The 20,083-nt window shown below is 57.8% G+C and overlaps 1 protein-coding gene across 1 annotated transcript; it reads left to right on the forward strand.

The window, feature by feature from the left end:
* Positions 1-209: 209 nt before the first annotated feature.
* Positions 210-16,583, forward strand: BIK (BCL2 interacting killer). The gene is made up of 5 exons (XM_028115579.2): positions 210-273; positions 12,963-13,103; positions 14,559-14,666; positions 15,393-15,510; positions 16,107-16,583. The coding sequence occupies exons 2-5, from the start codon at positions 12,970-12,972 to the stop codon at positions 16,191-16,193; spliced, it is 447 nt and encodes a 148-aa protein (XP_027971380.1). The 5' UTR covers positions 210-273; positions 12,963-12,969; the 3' UTR covers positions 16,194-16,583.
* Positions 16,584-20,083: the final 3,500 nt, after the last annotated feature.

Genomic DNA, 20,083 nt, shown 5'->3' on the forward strand with positions numbered 1-20,083 from the left:
CGGCGCCTACCGAGTGCACGGCGGGGCTGGGTAAACTGCGGACGCTGACAGCGGGGTGCAGACAGCTAACACATCAAACTAGCAACCGAACACCCGGGGTCCGGGATTCAGAGCGGCGGGGCGGGAGCCGCGGCCCCGGGGGCGGGCCGGGGCGGGGCCCGGCGGTTTATAAGCTCGCGCCCCGGCGGCCGCCGCACACCAGACGCCTCCCGGCTCAAGCCCTTCGGCCGCCACCGCCGCCGCCGCCGCCGCCGCCGCCGCCTCCGACGCGAGGTGAGTCCGAGCCCCTGCTCTCCCTGCCGCGGCCCTCGCTCACCCCGCTGCCCTCCGCCCCTGCGCCCAGCCCGAGCCCGGCAGGCAGGCGCTCAGGGTGCTGCCCTGGGTGCCGAGCGGCTGGAAGCGTGGGGACCTGTGGCCAGGTTTTTCCGTCCCGGGCAGCTGTTGGGTGTGTCACTTTCGGGCGACGTTTCGGGACCCCGGCTCCGATACGCCCCCTCTCCGGCCGGGTCTCCGGGTCCCCGCCGGCGATGGTACCAGCCGCGGCCCCCGCGGGCCTCAGTCTCCGCGACTGTGCAATGGGGCGGCCCCCCCCTGCGCCCCGCCCGGAGGGCCGGATTCCCCGTCGCCCCGCTCCGCCCTCCGGCGCGGCCTCCCGGGGTCCGGCTCCCACGCTCTCGGGGGGCCGTGCGGGGCCGGACGGGAGCGCGGGACCGCCAGCCACGGGCCGCGGCCGCACAGCCGGGTGTCCACCGAAACCTGGAAGATGGCGTCGGGCGCTGGCCCCCGCCGGGACCCGGGGCGCCCCGAGTCGCCGCGCACCTGCGAAGGGCCGGAGAGAGGCTTTGTCGTGGGCCGCGGGGGGAAGTCCGGAACAGGAACTGCGCGCCGAGCGGGGCGCGGCCGCCGCCCCGCACCTGCCCTCGCCCTGCACAGGTGCGCCCCGCGGGCGCGCTCGGCGCTGCGGTGGCCGCGGGCGCGTTCCGTCCGGTGACCGGGAAGGGTCCCGCCGCCAGCCCCGCGCGCGGCCAAAGCAAGCCCGGGGGTGGGGTGGGGGCTCCGGGCTCTGTACGCTTTCGCTCCGAGCTTCGGTCTCCTGGGCGCGAAACCGCTTTGTAAACCGTTAATCGTTACTGTAATTTTCGCCGGAATGAGCCACCCCGGGGGGCAGGACGTTGTTGTTGCTGCCGCCGTTGTCACATTTCCCCCCGCCTACCCCCAGCACCTACTGTGGCCCGGGCCTTTGATCGGGTGTTGGTGAAGCTTCGCTCGGGCTCCCCAGGAAGGGGGGGTTATCAGCGTGTTATCCTTCCCGCGTGGGGTGGGGGGGCAGGCAGTTAGAGGAGCTCTGTGCTGGCCGGCCTCCAGAGCCTGAGGCCTCATTTCACAGGTGGAGAAACTGAGACTTCGGTCCCGGAGGCAACAGAACGACTGTCAAACTACAAAGCCCGGGGCCGTTTTCTGGGAGTTCCGCCAAAACTCTCCACCCAGCCACCTTCCAGCTGTGTTGTCTTAGACGGGCTACTCCACCTCTGAGCCTCAGTTAGCCCATTCTGTAGAATGGGTCCCTGAGGCTTCCTCAGCAGGTGTGAGCACCCACCCAAGTGTTGGTGGCTGTGCGTGGCTTCCCTTAGAATGAACACTTTTAAAACCTTTTTTCTGCTTATCTTGGGCATGCCTTTGGGGTAAATTCTTAGGAGTGGTGCAGTTTAGGTGTTTATTGGTGTGGTTGTATACTTAGTTCCCTAAGTGGTCTGTCTGAGGCCTTCAACCGGCTGGGATTCCAGCCTTAGCCACCTGGCTGTTGGTGCAGCTCTTGCCCACAGCTTCAGCTCTCTTCCACCCTTCCCTTCCCGCTCCAGGATCTGGGGATTTCCCACCCTTTTAACCTCAAGGTCACAGGGCTGTCACTGACTGCTTTACCTGTGGCTCCTTAAGCTTTACCAATGTTAATGTTGTACATGTTTATTTGGGCTTGTTTTTGGTGTAAATTGTCCAAAGCATCTGGGGAGATTGGATTTCCAGTCAGCGTCTCAGAATGCCCTGGGACGGGGGCACCTATTTAATCAAACTTCTAAGATGGCTGCCAGGTGATGTTTATATATATATATGTATGTATAAAATATTTATTTATTTGGTGGGAATTCTGGTCGCAAGAATGTTTTTCCAAGCACCAAGGGTCCTGTGAGGCCCTCTGGGATGGAGGGGGACCTGAGACAGATGGAGCGATACACTCAGCACTGTCCCCATGGGTGTCATTCTTTTTCCCTGTGTCCGTTCACTTGCTTGCCTCCTGTGAGAAGTCTTCCCTGACTACCTCATCTAAAGGTGCAGCCCTAAAAAAGATACAAAAAAATAAAGGTGCAGGCCCTTCCTCTCTTCCTATTCCTCCTAGTTCCTCTGTGCAAGGACCTTATTGGACTGTTTCAGGCCACTGAAGATAGATTGAAATTACCCATTTGTGCTCACTTAGCATGACCCTACCCTGCAGCTCCAGAACGAGAGGACCAAAAGTCACACCCAGTGGAGTATCCCTAGCCCGTGGCACAGCCTGGGCACACTGGGAAGAGACTGGGCGGAGGGTTTTCTGCATGTTAAGTACCCGAAGTTTCTGGCGGTATGAAAGCTGGATTCACTGAGCTGCGGAGAAACCAGAGAGCAACGTGAGCCCATTTTTTCTCTGCTGGTCGGCTCATCTGTGGAAGGAGGTGCTTGGGGAATGGCTCCATCCGCTGGTTGAGTCTTGAAGCTGACCTCGGAGGTATTTTCCCCTCTCCCTGGAAAGCATCCTGTTTTTAGTGAACCTGTTACGTTTGTAGACAATTAATGGCTTCTTGCTTCCCCTGCCTCCGAACATAGTGGATCCCACGAGAGTCCGGCTGTTTTTTTCTCTCTGCCCAGAACAATTCCAAGAGGTTTCAAGGAAGTCCCCGGCACGCTCGGGTTTTGTTGTTGGCAGCCACCAGGAAGCCTGCCGTGGGTCCAGAGGGGACACGTGTAGCCGCTCCCTCGTCTCTTTGTCCTGCGCTGGTTGGCTGGGGCCAGGCCCTGGGAGAAATACAGAATGTAAGCAAATAAGGCCACGGGCCCCAGTTCCTCGTTGGCACTGAGGCCGGCCCCAGAGAGGCCGGGGCTGGGGGTCAGCGCACTGATGCAGGCTCAGGGAGGACAGCTGATTTTCCTAGTGTCAATATTAGGGTGTGACAATACAAAACACCCGCTGGGCCTTGCCGGGCACTGCGTGGTAAACCTGTTTTGCTGGAGGTGGGAGAAGACAGCCTGTCACCCAGACTGAGCGGAAGTGTGCGCTCTCGAGCCAAGGGCAGCCCACCGGGCTACCAACTGGAGGGCTGTCACTGGGATACAGATGTTTAGAATTGAGAGCTCTTGTCCCCCCCCCCCAAAGATGTTGGCATTTGTGTGTCTATGGCTTGGAGCTCAGAAGCAGCTAGATCAAGGTGAGGATAGACGTCTGCCAGGTTTCCCGTGTACGGAGGATGACGCATCAGGAAAACCCCAGCTGTGACTGAGGTGGCCAGCGTGGCACGCGCGTCTCCTGAGCTCCAGGCTCATAATCATAGTTGCCCATTAGTGGGCGCTTACTGTGTACCGCCCATGCAGCCTCTGCCTCCTCACAGCAGTACTTCTTGCTGGTGAGGGTGTGTGAGTCCAGGGTCTCCGAGCCAGGAATTGGCTGTCGCTGTGAGCCCAGCTCCCTTGTTTGGTTTTGCAGTATATTGTCTGCCCCTCCTGCCCCCTGACTGTCCCCGTTCACTAGGTCACCACTCTGAGCTGGGGCAGACAGACAGGTAAACATTTAATGAGACTAGAGTGGGCCAAGTGCCCAATCCAAGTCTGTTTACCGAAGGTGCTGGGACAGTGCAGATGAGGAGCAATTAATTCTGTCTTGGGGAGGGTGGGGCGGAGTTGCGTTCTGGGCCAGGACGAGTCCAGTGGGGAGCTGAGGACTTTGGCCCAGGGAGGAAACGGGAGCCCCCAAAGCATCTGCCTTCGGCTCAGGTCATGATCCCGGGGTCTTGGGGATCGAGCCCCGCATCAGGGAGCCTGTTTCTCCCTCTCCCGTTCCCCCTGCTTGTGCTCTCTCTGTCAAATAAATAAATAAAATCTTTAAAAAGGTGGGGGAGACCCGAAACTCTGGAATAAAGGACCCCCGAGGGCTGCATCTGCCTCTCTGGGCACCTCAGAGATTGGGCCCAGTAGGGCACAATCTTTTAAGTAACTTTAAACACTTTAACTTATTTTTATTTTTTCTTTAATGAATTTTAAAGTAATTTCTGTACCCAACTTGGGGCTCGAACTCACAACCCCGAGATAGAAGAGTCACACGCTCTACCAACTAAGCCATCCAGATGCCCCAAGAACTTCTTTTATTTTTTTACTTTTATTTTTTTTTAAAGATTTTATTTATTTATTTGAGAGAGAGAGAGAATGAGAGATAGCATGAGAGGGAAGAGGGTCAGAATGAGAAGCAGACTCCCTGCCGAGCAGGGAGTCCGATGTGGGACTCGATCCCGGGACTCCAGGATCATGACCTGAGCCGAAGGCAGTTGCTTAACGAACTGAGCCACCCAGGCGCCCGAGAACTTCTTTTAAATACATGCTTCTTAAACTTAAAAACTGCAGGTCCAGGTAGTATCTTGGCCCCCTGTCCTTTCTAATGGTGATGGAAAAGCAGAGGGGTCCACTTCGGTCCCCTTTTGGATGGCACTGAGGACTTTGAGAACCCCTGGGTTTTCCTTGCCTTGCCCCCTCCCCCCCCCCGCCCCCAACCTGTTTTCTGTTCACTCCGTTGAACTGTGTATTGTAACAAAACACCACTGACTGGGTGGCTTGTAAACCACAAATTTATTTCTCACGGCTCTGGATGCTGGCAATCCAAGGCCAGGGTGCCGCTGACTTCCTGTATCCTTGAGTGGGGGCCTGGGGGCCGGAAGGGAGCTCTCCGGGGCCTCTCTTAGAAGACCACTAATCCCATTAGTGGGGCCTGCCTGATCTGATTGCCTCTTAAAGGCCCCACCTCCTGATACCATCACCCTGGGCTTTATGAATTCGGGAGTGGAGGACACAAACCTTTAGGCCACAGCAAACTGGTGTAGAGCCAATTTCAAAATCAGTCATCCAGAGAATTATTAATCTGTTCTACTTTATCCAGGTTGGGGCGTCTTTATAGATACTTGATCAGGAAAGGACCTAAAAAGAAAATCTCCCCAATGCTTGTTTTACGGACAAGGAATTAGGGGTCCAGAGGGGCTAAGGAACTTGTCCAAAGCCAAACGGCCAAGCCCAGACTAGGACGCAGGTGTCCCAGTAGCCTGAGTGCCCCTTGGTGCGGTGTCTCCCTCTGTAGGGAGTGAAGAGAAGCAGTGAGACGTGGGCATTTGCATAAATGACATCACAGTGGTTCCTCATCTCCTTCTTGTCTCTCAGCAGCTAACCGTGACTTTTTTTTCTTTGTTAAGATTTTATTTATTTGACAGAGAGACACAGCGAGAGAGGGAACCCAAGCAGGGGGAGTGGGAGAGGGAGAGGCAGGCTCCCCGCGGAGCAGGGAGCCCGATGCGGGGCTCGATCCCAGGACCCTGGGACCATGACCTGAGCCGAAGGCAGACGCTTAATGACTGAGCCACCCAGGCGCCCCTAACCATGACTTCTTAACCTGTTACTGCAGAACCCACCTCTTTCCATTTTTTGCGGTGTCCCAAGTGCAGATTCGGGGAGGAGGGGGGCGCTAGTTTTGCATCATTTCCACTAAGAACCTGAGCGCGCTGAGCCAGGCCCAGCGTGGGGCCCTGGGGACCTGCCTGAATCAGTCCTGAGCAGCTCCCACCAAACTTTGACCTGAACTGGCTGCCAGGCCCAGAGAGCACCTCCCTGGGGCTGGAGGCCAGGTTTCACGGGGCTCCTCCCCTCTGGTTTGTGAGCAGCCCTTCGCTGGTCTCAGCCTCCTCTGTGGAGAGTGGATGGTGCTCCCCCCTCCCATAGGGCTCCAACATGCAAAGCGCCCCATGCTGTATGCGAACATAATGTGCTTACGTTCGCTTTCGAGCCGGCCTCAGGAGCTCAAAAGGCATGACCCTGACGCGAATCATGACCAATTGTCTGGCTCTGGCCGAGCCCTACATACAGGCCCAGTACGTTCATTCCATCACTGTTGAAATCAATGGAAACTATTCGGCATTTCAGGCCTTAGAGCAAGACTTTTTTGTGATTGTCAAAGCAGGCTTCCTTTTTTTTTTTTTTTTTAATTTGATTCCTTTATTTGAGAGAGAGAGCACACAGAGGGAGAGAGAGAAGCAGACTCCCCGCCAAATGGGGAGCCCAACATGGGGCTCCATCCCAGGACCCTGGGACCGTGGGATCACGACCTAAGCCAAAGGGAGACACTTAACCGACTGAGCCGCCCAGGTGCCCCCCCTTTTTGGGGGGGGTTGGCCTTCCTTTTTATTGTGTCAGCCTGTGCTGCTGGGTCGGTGTATTTTTGGAGCCCGGGGGTGGGTAGCACAATTGCATGGTCAGGAGGCTCTGAATTTCCGTTCCCCACCCTCCTGGGTCCCTGTCTGTGAGGTGGGGCTGACACCTCCTCCTTCTGGGGGAGGCTGGACTCAAGTCGATGCAAATAAGGACGTGGGTCACCAAGAGCAGACAGCTGCAGGCCTGGAGAGCACAGTCCTTGCCTGCCCCAGGCTGCAGAGGCCAAGCCGAGATTGGGCTTGTGCCCCAGCCCACCCCTCCCGTGGAGGGCTCCTCCTGCAACCCCTGGGTCCAGGGTGGCTCAGGCCAGCACCTGCGCTGGGGCTCAGGGGGGAGGACCCAGTGAAGGTGGGGTGGCAGGACTGGGAGGGTCTGTGGCACCAGGGGCCCATTCCAGGTTACCACTTCCCAAATTACTGAATAACTCCCACAGCCCACCATGGGTGAATTTCCAACTTTTTACCTGAAACACCTTTCTCTCTCCTCTCCCTCCTTTCTCTCGCTCCCTGTCTTTTTTTTTTTTTTTTTAAGATTTTATTTATTTGAGAGAAAATGAGAGAGAGAGAGAGAGCACGAGAGGGAAGAGGGTCAGAGGGAGAAGCAGACTCCCTGCTGAGCAGGGAGCCCGATGCGGGGCTCGATCCCGGGACTCCAGGATCATGACCCGAGCCGAAGGCAGCCACTCAACCAACTGAGCCACCCAGGCGCCCTCCCTGTCTTTCTTTGCCCCAGTTGCTTCTCCATCACCAGGGAACGGAGCCGTGCCCACCTCAAAGGAGTGGTTTTGGGCATCTGCAGGTTCCTAATGGTGGAGGCCGGAGGCCGGAGGTGGGACTTCACCACCAGGTGAGGAGGCTAGGGCTGGGGCTTGATTCCTGAAATAGACCTTTAAGACAGGCCTTTTCCAGGGGTGCCCGGGTGGCTCAGTCGGTTGAGCGTCTGACTCTCAGTTTTAGCTCAGGTCGTGATCTCAGGGTCCTGCACGGGGCCCGGGCTCAGCACAGAGTTCGCCTGAGATTCTTCTCTTCTCCCTCTGCCCCTCCCCCTGCGCTCACACACTCTCTCTAAAATAAATTAAATCTTTAAAAAAAAAGAAAGACCTTTCCATCTTAGGAAAATTCAAGCTGTTGCCTCAAAACAATGATTTTTGCTTTAGTTTTTGAATCCGCGATCCCAGCACACGCATGGTAGTAAAAGTTAAAGAACACAAGCTCACAGAGTTAAAAATTCAGTTCCCTTCCCACATCTGTCCCAGAGAGGTCCCTTCCTCTCTTTACTAATCTCCTTGCCTCTTGAGGGGATGATCTATGCAGATGGAAGTATTCATCTGTTTAGGTTTGTTTTATACGCACGCGTGGCTGCACGGTTACGTTCTGTTTCTGCTGTGTGTGTAGCCCTGTGCCTTCTAGGTCCCAGCACAGCAGCACCTGCAGACCCCCTGCTTAACGGTTTTCAGGGCTACAAGGTACGTACAGGGGTGTATATGCAGGATGCATCCTAGCATTCAAAGGTTAGGTGCACTTGTGACTCTAGTGGATCCTAATCTCCCACTCTGGGTTTGTTGACTCCTTAGCCAGCCTAGGAGTCCCTGCTCCGTGGCAGGAAGTGGGCAACAGCTGTGTCTCTTAATCCTCTCAGCTCTGGGAGGCTGTGCCGTTTCCACGCAGGAGAGCTGTCTCTGATCAAGGCTCAATCAGGTCACACAGCAGTGGCAGAGCTGGGACTGGAACCGGGGTCTGTCTTGGCTGAGGTCTGGGCTTTTCTGCTTGAGCTCACCTGATGCTCTGCACACTGGGTGCTCCGTAAACCAGCCTGCGCACCCCCTGCCCATTCCTGGGCAGCAGCAGGGCTGGTGATGGGCTCAGGTGTGGGTGGGAAACCCCAGTGGGGTTTGAGGCCGGAGTAGGTCTCAGCTCAGCTGGGTCCACCCAGCAACCACTGGCCTGGCACCCAGGACTCCAGTGACCAGTGGTATTCATAAGGGCCCCAGAGGTGTCACCAGCTGTTCCTGCTTGGCAGCCAGGTATGCAGGAGATACGGGCATCCTGAGCTCTGCGAGTAAGAGCATGTTCCTGATGGCTTTTTTTTTAAAGATGATTATTTATTTGAGAGGGAGAAGGAGCGTGAGCAGGGGGAGGGGCAGAGGGAGAGGGAGAAGCAGGCTCCCCACTGAGCAGGGAGCCTGACACGGGGCTCGATCCCAGGCCCCTGAGATCATGACCTGAGTCAAAGGCAGATGCTTAACCACCTGAGCCACCCAGGCGCCCCCCCCCCCACGGCTTTTTCCACAGAGTGTGTAGGCGGGTGAGAGTGTAGACTGCAGCCTGGGTGGGGACACATGGCTAGGTGTCCCTTCCTTTCTCCCAAGAACGGTTTGAAACTGCTTGTTTGCGAATCTGCTGGAAAAAAACCAGATGCTCAAAAGCAGTCCGGGCTCCTGGGCTGGCAGCTTCCTCGGTACTGGGCCATGTTGGGTCATTTGACGAATGTGCTCTGTGTTGTGTGCTGGGAACCAGAGACTGGTAACAGTGGTAGCTCTTGGTCTGTTGCCTTATTAACACAGCATTAACACATTAACACAGATTCCGTCATTGGGTCCTCCCAGCGGCCGCGGAGACACACATTCCTGGTACCGTCATTTAGAAGGGAAGAAGCTGGAGACACAGAGTGCACGCTCCCAAGTCGCCACAGGGGAAGAAAGAGCCACCCACCGTGTGGTTGGTTGGAGATGGAAGGGGGCTGCCTGAGCTCCCGGAGCCCTCTGGCCTGGCCCCGATGAGCTAGGAAGGCAGGACCAGGGCTGAGTTCTTTGGGGACCAGTAGCAGTGCTCACAGAGGCCCAGTGTCCAGTGTGGAGGGAGCAGGCGCTGAGATGGGGGCTGGCAGGGTTGGGGCTGGGGAGGTGGCCGGGGGGAGAAGAGGGCCCTGGTAGCGGCATGGCACGGGCCCCGAGGGGAGCGATGACCGGGTCAGATCCGGAGAGAGTCCAGTGGGGACTGGACGCCAGCCGCGTGGCTACGGTAGAGCTGGGCCGGAGGTGACCGGCACTGGCCACACTGATTTCTCCCACTCAGATCTCAAGCCCCAAGGCCAGCCCAGGCCCGTCTGGTGAGCCTTTCATGAGAATCCTTACCCAGGGCTTGGATCAGGCCCTGAGGAGAGTGGGTGCTCAACCATCAGCCGGGGTTAGAACAGGCAGTTGATGCTGGTGCTTGCCCGGAAAATGAACCCCATTAGTTTGCGATTATTATCCCCATTTAACAGACAAGGAAACTGGAGGCCTTGCCCCAGATCGCACCACAGCTCAAGTGAGTCGTTGGGTCAGGAGGTTAACCCAGGATCCCCCCACCTGTCTGCTCAGACAGAGCAGAGCTCATCGAACACAGGCCTCGGGGCCCCATTTCCACTTGGTGCCGGGGGAGTCTGAGAATGTCTGCTGCAGGCCGAGGAATTTGGGACAGGGAGTTAAGGGGAGGCTCAGAGGCCACGTGCCCAAGGAAGTCCCACTGTGGCCCCTCGGCTTCCGTGAGGCAGGGGTTTCCGTGGGAGCACACAGCAGCCTCTGGGAAGAGAACAGCCCCTTGCTGGGGTGTGGTGTGGCGGGGAAGAGGGGGGCCCGGGGGCCCATGCAAAGGAGGGCTGGGACTACTTTTCCTGGGAAATTGCCATTTGCGTAGACACCAAGACCCCTGGGGCCTGGGGGCAGCCGCAGGAGGCTCCAGTACCCTCCTGTGAGCTCAAGGGCACACGGACCCACAGTGCTCACGACCTATGCAGTGGTAAAATAACCTCCTCCACATGAAAGTTGGTTCCGGCTGTCCGGGTCCTTCGTGCCTTTCAGTGGAGTTTTTACGTTTTTTCCATAAGTTTTAAAGCATTTTTTTAAAATCAGATTTCGTTCCTGACTAAAAGCCTTCTGTGTCTGTAAATACGTGTCTATCTGCTCTGTATTTTCTAGTTGCCTTGTGGGTATTGATTTTTTAAATGTTGATCTGGTATCTGGCAACCTTGAAAGTCTTGGTGGTTCTAAAAGGTGATTCTCGGGGCCCCTGGGTGGCTCCGTCAGTTAAGCTCCGGTCGTGATCCCAGGGTCCTGGGAGGGAGCCCCGCGGGGGGGCCTGCCTCTCCCTCTCCCACTCCCCCCCCCCCCCGCTTGTGCTCTCTGTCAGATAGATAAAACCTTCTGAAAAAAAAACAAAACAAAAGGTGATTCTTTGTTTTCTACATAAAGCCTTATTTCATGTCCGCTAGAAATCTCTCCTGTCTTACTGAAATGATCACATTTTCTTTAGCGGCTTGAATGTCTTTTATTCTTGGAGCAGCTTCCTCTAACTCGCTGAGGCTGTGTCCAAAGTCAGCTTCGTTGCCTTTTGTGCTGGTGCCGCTGTCCCCCGCCTCCCGGTGTTCTCCTTTCTGTCTGTTTCTTTCTTTTTCTTTTTTAGATTGATTTATTTGCTGATTGAATAGGGTGTCAGTGCCAGGGTGTGGCTGGAGGTGGATCCCCCCCCTCCCCCGGGACTGGGGTCTGCAAACCCCCTCCCCCCTCCCCGCCCCCGACTACAGCAGGGGCTTCCAACCATACTGGTTTGTGATCTAGCTTTTTTCAAAAGGATTGTTGAAGAACTTTACATTGTAGAGGGATCTAGATTCAGCGCATAGATTTTCTTTTTTTAATGTAAGCTCTGTGCCCAACTCGGGGGTCGAACTCAACGACTCCGCGATCAAGAGCCGCATGTTCTACCGACTGAGCCAGCCAGGTGCCCCCACGCCTCATAGCTTTTAACTGCTGCCTGGCGTTCCCTGGACGGATGTAGAAGGATCATGCGCTTCAGAACTGTACCTGCAGTGCTATTAAGTTGCTAGCAGTATTTTAAGGTTTTTAGAAATGCCACGTGATCCCCCCCTGTTGGGTTCAGGTTCGTGCTGGCTGGCTGGTTTTTTTTTTGGGGGGGGGTCCTCAGGCCTGCATGCTTTTTAACAGGGCCTGCAGGTGCCCTCAGCAGGTGGTAGCACCCTCCCTCCACCACCAGGACCCCGCAGGGGAAGGTGCTGTCCTGACAGGTGTGGGTGGCATATGTCAGGCCATGGGCCCTTTGTGGCTGTTGTGGCTCTGTTTACATGTCGGATCTCTCCAGCCCTCACTCCTGCTAGAGCTGGCTTTCAAGCTGGGCTTTCATCTGGAACAGACCTGAGCCTCTACTGGCTTTCCCTTAGGAAACTGAAGCAGCCCTCTTGAGACAGATTCTGGGCACATACTCTCTCTAGAACAATGCTGTTCTTCTGTGGTATCCTTTCTCAAAGGCCCCAGACCCTCAAATACCTGTCTGCCCTTGATGATATCGCAGCGTGTCCATCTCTTCGACCATGTTTTGAATTCACCGTTGAGAATAACTTGTCTAGACTCGTGCCGAGACACGTGGAGGATGCACACTTACCTCTGTGCCCTGGCTTTGTGTCTCCAGTCACCACCCTTTAATGCTGAGAGCAAGTCGTGTGCGCACCCTTGCCTAGACTCTGTGTCCCCGGCGGGCGCCCGTGCATGTCCTGCCGACTGTTGATCCACCTCAGGGACGAACGCTGTCCACCCTGGCCAGGGGCAGCAGCGAGACTCAGCTCTGTCCCTTCTTGGCTTAATCGTGAACTTTTCCAAGTGTCTGTCTTAATGAATAGCTACCTTGAAGGTTAGGGGTCCAAGGTTAGGGGTCCAAGATAATGAGAGGGTTCTATCCACTCAGAGCAGGCTAATGTGAAGAATTACAGAATTTTTAAGAACCGGGGACATTCTTGTAAGACAGTGGCTTGAAGTGCCGAGGTCCCTCAGCATCACACAGCTACAAGGTGACAGCTGGGATTTGAGCTCGGGTCCCTTGGTTCCATGTTCTTCACCATTACTCTGGCCCTAAGGCTGTTCAGTGTGGTGTGGGGTAAAGTGTGGTGAAACGGGGTCACAGATTCCTACCCAGCTGCCTCAGGGGAGGATGTAAATAAACACTTCCGATGTTGGAATCCACAGTTGTCACAGGGGGGCCTTTGGCTGCAAGGGACTGGAAACTCAGTGAATTGTGACTTGAACGAGTTGGGTTTTATTTTTCTTACACTATTAGGGTGGCTGTGGCTTGTATTTTTGCAAGCGTTCGAGAATGCCATCAGAGAGCCAGGCTCTGTCCCTCTCTCGTCGGCATTCCCGGCGTGTTGGTTATCCCTGTGTCGAGCACCTTGGTGTCATAAAGTGGCTGCTGCAGCTCCCGCCTTCCCTCCTGTGTTGAAGGCAGCAAGGGGCGGGGGGAGGAGCTGCCCTGGCTGAGGCTGCTCCCTTTCAGCCTCCCCTTGTCGGACCTTGGAGACCTCATTGCCCGGAACCGGGTTGCATGCCCACCACCAGCTGCAAGGCATGCTGGGAAACTGAGGAGCAGGAGAGCCGCGGTTGGCTTCGACGCACAAGGGTTCAGTCAGTCTGTGTCTTTCTCCCCCAGAGAAGAAATGTCCCGCACAGGACCCCTCTCCAGGAACCTCTCTTGGAGCACCTTCCTGCGGGAGCGTGGCCCGGAAGTGCTGGAGGTTCCGGGCATGACTGATCTCATGGAGTACTATGATCCGGGGCCCTCCCCTAACAGGTAGGTCCCGGGAACACTCTGCGGGCCCCACCCACTCCCAGTTCTGGCCGTTGACCCCCAGGGTCCGGTTAGAAGAGCAGGACTTCTGGGCCCCGCAGGCAGGCCTCCAGGGCGGAAAGTCCCCAGGTGTGGTCCTGGAGGCTTGTGCCCCAGGCGCGGCCGCCTCGCTCTGATGTCAGCCCACAGAGGCCCTGGGCGTCCAGCACATTCCCAGGATGGACTTAAACCTGTGGCTTTAGGACCGGGTATCTCCTGGCCCTCACTGACCATGATCACCTCGTCAAGGCCTCTTGCTGAGATGGCTCTAATTTAGGAGATGAGAAGCAGCCCGAGGAAGCCCCTTCGCACGGAACGCCTGGCCCGGGCTCCCGGGCAGTGGAGAGGGGATCTTCCCGGGACCGGCCCCAGGGTTCCAGGTGCTTCCCTTCTGCTTCAGGCCTCAGGATTCTCTTAGTCTTTGGGTCATTAGCCCTGGGCATTGGGGCTGGCTGGGATTTTAGAGCTGGAGGGACCTGAAAAATCTGCCTCTTGCCCTGTCCCTGCTCCACTTGGGAGAGGACAGTAGGGGACGTTCAGCCTGGGGCAGTGTCTTCCTGAGGTCCCAGGGGGTGAGGTGGGACCTCAGCCCCCCCACCTGGATTGCCAGCCAGACCTCCCCAGCCTCCCATTCGAGCTTCCGGCACCCCTCAGCTAGAGAGCATGGACCCCGGGGAGACTGGGCAGGTGGCTGGGGCTGAGCTGGGAGCCACTGCGAGGCCTGTCTGCCTGGAAATTCCCGGATGGAATGTGGGCAAACCCCTGGGAGCAGGGCTGAAGCCAGCCCGGAGGGAGCGGTGGGTGTTGGACCTGGAGCTCAGGAGCGAGTGCTCTGACCTCCTTCCGTCCAGGACTTGGGTCAGTGAATGGCGGGCGCTGGCCGGCCCCTCCTTTCTGAAAGGGGTGATGACAGCAGGTGGGTTCAGGATTGGGGAGCAGGGAACAGGTCCTAGAATCTAACCCCACAAGGAGGAGGGTAAATCGAGACCCTGTGGGAAGCCAGTCCCAGATCCCCGGGGGGGGTTCAGGAGCCCCGACCTGCCCAGCCCCCACTGCCCACCTTTCCCGGCAAACCCCCCGGTGGGTGGCCTCTCCCAGGATCCTCCAGCCTTCAGTTTTCCTTGGAGGGGAGGGCAAGGCCGTAACAGGGGGGAGGCCAGCCTGCTGATCACACGAGCCCTAAATGTCTCTGCCCTCCCACAGGAGGGGCCCGCGCTTCAGGGAATCCGCCCGGGGATGGGACCTCGCTGGTCTCTTCTGAACCAAAGTGGGAGCCAGAGGACGGGTGTGTGAAGGTTCCCACTTTGCTCTGTGTCACCCCTTGCCTCCCAGAAACTGGGGCCCCGCTGGCCAGGTTGGCCTGGGTATGTGGGGGTCACCGCACAGCCACACCCCTAACGGCCCGTGCCCTCCCCGCAGCACCAACTCCGACGAGGTGGCCATGCGGCTGGCCTTCATCGGGGACGAGATGGAAGTGAGATGGATGCTCCCCCGCGTTGGCGAGATGCCCGGGATGGCCATGTACAGGTGGGCGGCCCCCCAGGCCCTGGGAGGAGGCAGCCCCCCTCCCAGGCAGCCGTGCATCCCCCCACTAGGAGCCCCCAGCCCCTGCGCCTGGGCAAGAAAGCAGAACCCAAGTGCCCTTCTCTGCTGCTTCATCAAGCCAAGAGCGAACTTTCCCAAGAGGGTCTTGACTTAAAAGGCTGACAGGAAATGGTGAGCTCAGCGGAGCTGTGTGTCCTGCTTGGAGGCCTCTGTCCTGAGCACACTACTTTCATGATTTGCTGGCACATCTCTGTGGGTTCTCAGATGCTCCCAGAATTTCTCAAGGTGGGGGATGTAAAACCCTTACCCTCGAGACCACAGCGATTGTGGTCTCTTGGTCCCCCAGAGAGGCAGCCTTCTGTTGGGGTGCCCGGGCCTCTCTCAGAGCAAAGATCCTCTGGAGGGAGGACCTGCCTCCATGGGCCTGTGGGTGGTGGAGGCTTTTTTCCACGCGGCCAGCTCCAGAACCCAAGTCCAAACCCCCAGTGGGTGGGCGGGGGGAGGAAATGGGAAATCAGATGAATTTGGGACCAGAAATGGCCCATGGAGAGAGATACTCGTTGACGGAGCCACCAGAGAAGGGGGCTAGAGCGGCACTGGGTAGGAGGGGACACGGCCCTCTTCTCCCCACAGGGGTCCCCTAAAGTAAAGGCCATCGTGCCCCTGTTCGTGCAGTAATGGCCCTGCTTCCCCTCTCCTGTCTTACAGCTTGGCTTTTACCTACAACCAGACAGGCCTGAGAGGTGTTCTTAGAAGTTTCATGGATGGTCTCGGCAACCTCAGGGAGAGCATGCGGATCTGGAGCTTCCTGACCTTCCGGAACAGGGTAAATAAACCTTGAGATGTGGTGACCTTGCCTTACCCTCCTGCACATGATAACTGCAGCTATGGAGCAGCCCCTCCATAGGGCGTAGCCTGTGGGTGCCGCCGACCCCTCCGCTCCCTATTGTCTTGTCTCTGCTTCCCCTCTTCGGCTTGGAGGCCCCTGGTTTATGGATTCCGAGCTTGAAATCTTGCGCGCGTTTGCCTGCGTGCACACCCGTGCTCGTGCTCTTCCCTCCGCCTGCTCCGCCCTCCTCTGCCCAGCAGGTGCCCCTCCTGACCCCTCCTCCTTCCTCCCTCCCATCGGCCCCGGGGAGGGTCCCTCGCGCCCCCCTGTCCCCAGCCGACTGGCAGCTTCTCCTGTCGGTCGTGTCCTGAGCTCTTTCCCCACCGCGCCTGTGCCCGTCTTCCTGGTTTTTGTCCCAGACCGGTCCCGTGTGCAGGTGCTCCCGTGTCCCCCACCTTCCCTGCCATGTTCACCACCCCAGCTCTCGGCCGTGCAGGCTCTTCCCTGTGTCCACAGAGGCATAGGAGGCTCTGCAGATGGAGCACGCACGCCTGGCTGGAGGGCCTCACCTGTCCCCCCCCTTCGTCCCACAGGTGCCCCCCAACCCAGGGCGCGGGCTGGTGCTGTCCCTGCTGCTGCTGCTGGTGCTGCTGCTAGGCTGGGGGCCCCAGCTCCAGTGACGCAGCCGCTGTGGGGGTGGGAGTGGGGGCTGGCCCCCCCCCCCCCCGACTGCCACCCTGGGGGTGGCCTTGTTGGTTTTGTTGTCTTTTTAACTGTTTTCTGATGATCCCTTTTTTATATTTAAACTCTGAGTGCTGGGACACTACTGAGGTTTCATACTAGTTTTTTTCTTTTCCTTTTTGTAAGAGAAATGAATTCATTATACCTCTGGGGTCGTTACTGGTTAACTGCCCGTGGGCCTGCTCTCCTGGCCCCAACCCACCGTGCTGGGGCCTGTCGCCGGAAGGTGGGGGGTCCTGCGGGGTGGGGGGGGGAGTGCTGGCCACACCCCCATGTCTGTGATGCCCGGGACAAAGAGAATCTGCTGGAAGAGATTCTGAGGGGTGAGGAGAGCTCAATAAAATGTTGGTTTCCAGCTGGTCTCTGGTCCTCTCTGGGGGTTTGCTGTGTGGGCTCCATCTTGCCCCTGGCGGAAGAATCAGGGGGGAGGGGAGAGTAAGGGCGGGGTGTGGGCCTAGCCACCTGTGCGTGACCACACACCTGCAGGCTCTTAACTGCACCTGCTGTCATGAAGTTTGGCCCAACACAATCATGTTTACTCCTGCTCTTGTCATGCCTGGTGCCTGAAATCTACCATTAGGGATTATTTCCTTTGGGCTGTCAGCCTCTTAAAATTGGGCTGCCTGCCCTCCCCACATTGGCTCATCCAGCGCTCCCTGCCGGAGCAGTGCAGCCTGTGGGGCTACTCACATAGGTGTGCTGGGGAGAAGGGGCTGGACGAGGGGCACCCACCATGTGGGCTCAGCCTGCCGCAGACCTGGGCCTAGTGCTGTTTCTAGACTGTGTTAGGTGCTCTCTCCAGAACTTGCGCTCTTGACTCCCCCCAGCTTCCGCCCCCCCCCCCGCTCCACAGTCCCCCCTATTTCAAATGCCAGCCCTGGGCTGGGGTGAGCCCCCCATCTTCTGCAGCCTCCTCTTCTGTCCCCTTCAGGTCCTGGATTTGGAGAGCCTTCTTTACCCACTCCCAGCTGCCCCCTCCGACCCTCATGACTGAAGGGACCCTCCCAGCCACCAGTGGGCTTTCTGTGTCACAGCTCTCGAGGGTCTGGCCCTTCACACAGCCTGACTTCCCGCCTCCTTTCCTGTAAATGGTCCCTTGGGGCTGTGCCAGCCCCTCCCGAAACCTCACAGGCAAGCCCAGAGTCTGCCGGTTCCCAGGTCCTTGCTGGGAATGTTCCATCCTGACATCCTGCTCCACCCAAAGGACACTCCACCCCTGGACAGATACCCACCAAGTTTATAGACCCGGAAGTGACCCAGGGCTTTCCCTATGTGGCTGCATTGACCCCGGGGCCCCGGGGCCCCACTGGAGAATCCGTTAACTAGGGATGTGGCGAGGCCAAACCCCGAGGCACCTCTTTAGGGAGTTCTCCCTATTCACCAAGCACCAGCTTGCTCCTAAGCTCTTGGGACAAAACTGCCCACCCAGCCATGTACCCACCTGAGGTGTTCCATGTGGCCAGGGCTGCCTGTAGCTTCCTGGGGAGCTTGGGCTTCTTCAGAGAGAGGAGGGAGTGCAAATGGCTGTTTGTGGAGCCCCCAGGTGCAGCCGATGCAGTGGCTCCTCCCTGCAGGAATTTGGGGACCCCCTCCCCAGGTGTTCTAGGGTTTGCAACATTCTTCCCACCCATGGATGTCAGCGGAACCCCTACTGCGCTAGGCTTGGGCACGGGTTCTGGGGTTGGGGTGAAGACATGGTCCCTCAAATCACACATTCTCTTTAAAAAGCACACAAAGACGCTAAGGATTGGGGGCTGTGTTCTGAGGGCAATAAAGGGCTGAGAAAATGGGGCTGGGGTGGATGAGACCTGGAAGACGCTGGCTGTGGAGAAAACGAAGGCGTCACCCAGCGAGGGGGAGCAGCACAAACAAAGGCCCTGGGGTGGCTTGGGCCAGTGTCTGACTTGCTGTCTCGTCAGTTCATGCCAACCCTGGGGCCGTGAGGAGCGTGCCACAGCTTCTGCACCCCCACACAAGGTGGATGCGGCTGCATCTGGAGCCGGCATTTCACTCGTCTGCTCAAGACAGCCCAGCCTACAAGTGGGAACCTGAGGCCCAGAGAAAGAAGGGGCTTGACCAGGGTGGCACTGGGATCCTCTGATCCCAACCAGATTGGGGTCTTTGCCCACTGATGCCGTCTTAGTCCAGCCTGCAGGGGGTGGTGAGACGCTGAGGCCCAGATGGGGAAGGGGTCATGGTCAAACCCAGTCTGGCTGATCTGCGGGGCAACTTCCACAAGTTGCAAACAGATGCTTAGCAACAGTGATACCAGAAATCACTGTCCAACCCCAAAAAGGGAGGACTGGAGGCCTAGCCCTACTAGGAAGGGAAGCAGGGGTAACGTGCTTACCCAGCGGCCTCATGATCCCTAGAGAATCGCCCCACAATGCTCCAATCTCCTGGTGCACCTCTGCAGCGGGTCCCAGGGGGGCCACTGCCGCGGGGTGGACACAGACCCCTATTCCATGGGGGGCCTGGGGTGGAGGCCACTGCAAACAGTGAAGCACCTGCCCAGAGGAGGTGACAAGGCTGCGGGGGTGTGAGGGGCTCCGTCATCTTTGCTGTTTCTGAGGCTTTTGGTCAAGGCCCTTGGTCCCGTCAAGATTTCTGGGGCTGCAAGATCTGATTCTCTTAGAACGTCCCCAGGGAAGCCCGTTCCTGCCAGGCAGGGAAGCAGCACCCAATTCCAGGCGGACCGAGGGAGGCAAGCTGCTGGAAAGAGAAACGAGAAAACAGGCCCAGGGTCTCCACGGGCATGGGACGCAAACGTGGTGGCAGGTGTGCCTACCTCGGGGCTGGCCAGCTCCATGGGGCCAACGATGGTGGGTATTCTCAAGGGGGCACACACTGGCCCAGATCCTGCCAAGAAGCAGGATGTAGGATCCACCACAGCCCCTCAGGCTCTCACCCCAGACCCTGCGCTCCGCGCCCCCCGACCCCCGCCCCCAGACTCCCCTCCCCACCCTATGCTGCTGTCACTGATCCAGACTCAAAAGTCGGCGGGGGCGGGGCGGGGGCGGGGGCGGGGCAAGGGCGCATCCACCCAGCCCAGGGCTCCCGTCGTGGAGGTGAGCACTGCCTGCCCGCACCTTTGGGTTCCCCCTACTGGGCAGCCCCTGCAGTGTAGCCAGAGACTTTGCCAGCTTTCTGGAACCTTCCTTAAGGCAGCAACCATATGCCCTTTGATTGCTGTTCCTTCTCCCTCCTGTGGCTTGGAGTCTGGCTGGATCCTGAGGAAAAGGGCCGTGCCCAGAGAAGCAGGGAGGCCTGCCATGCGGGAACACTTCCCCCCTCCGCCGCTTCTCCAGCTCCCTCATGTGGGACTGTGCTCCTCAGAGCCGAGTGTAAGTGCCACACCATCCTGCCCGCAGCACAGCCAGAGAACGCAGGCCTGGCCTGGAGAGTCTCCCAGGGCGGCCACTGCCACGGCGCTCGGGGGGGGGTTCAGACAGACTCCACGCTCTTTAAAAATAATAGCAAGTTTCGGGCAACCCTCTTGGGTCCCCTCCCTCTTTGGGAGATTTGTACTATTGCTCCATAAACTTTGCTTTGCTGCCCACCAAAAATAACAGCAAGGTTCTTTGTGAACGTTTGAAAATTTCTAAGATGGGAGTTTTTTTTTGTTTTTATTTTTTAAGATTTTTTTTTAAGATTTTATTTATTTATTTGAGAGAGAGAGAGAATGAGAGCGCGAGAGGGAAGAGGGTCAGAGGGAGAAGCAGACTCCCTGCTGAGCAGGGAGCCCGATGCGGGACTCGATCCCGGGACTCCAGGATCATGACCTGAGCCGAAGGCAGTCGCTTGACCAACTGAGCCACCCAGGCGCCCC

Source organism: Eumetopias jubatus, unplaced genomic scaffold, assembly GCF_037043125.1.
Source record: "Eumetopias jubatus isolate StellerSeaLion01/CBP00866 unplaced genomic scaffold, mEumJub1_p1.0 scaffold_8, whole genome shotgun sequence".
Classification (NCBI taxonomy): Eukaryota; Metazoa; Chordata; class Mammalia; order Carnivora; family Otariidae; genus Eumetopias; species Eumetopias jubatus.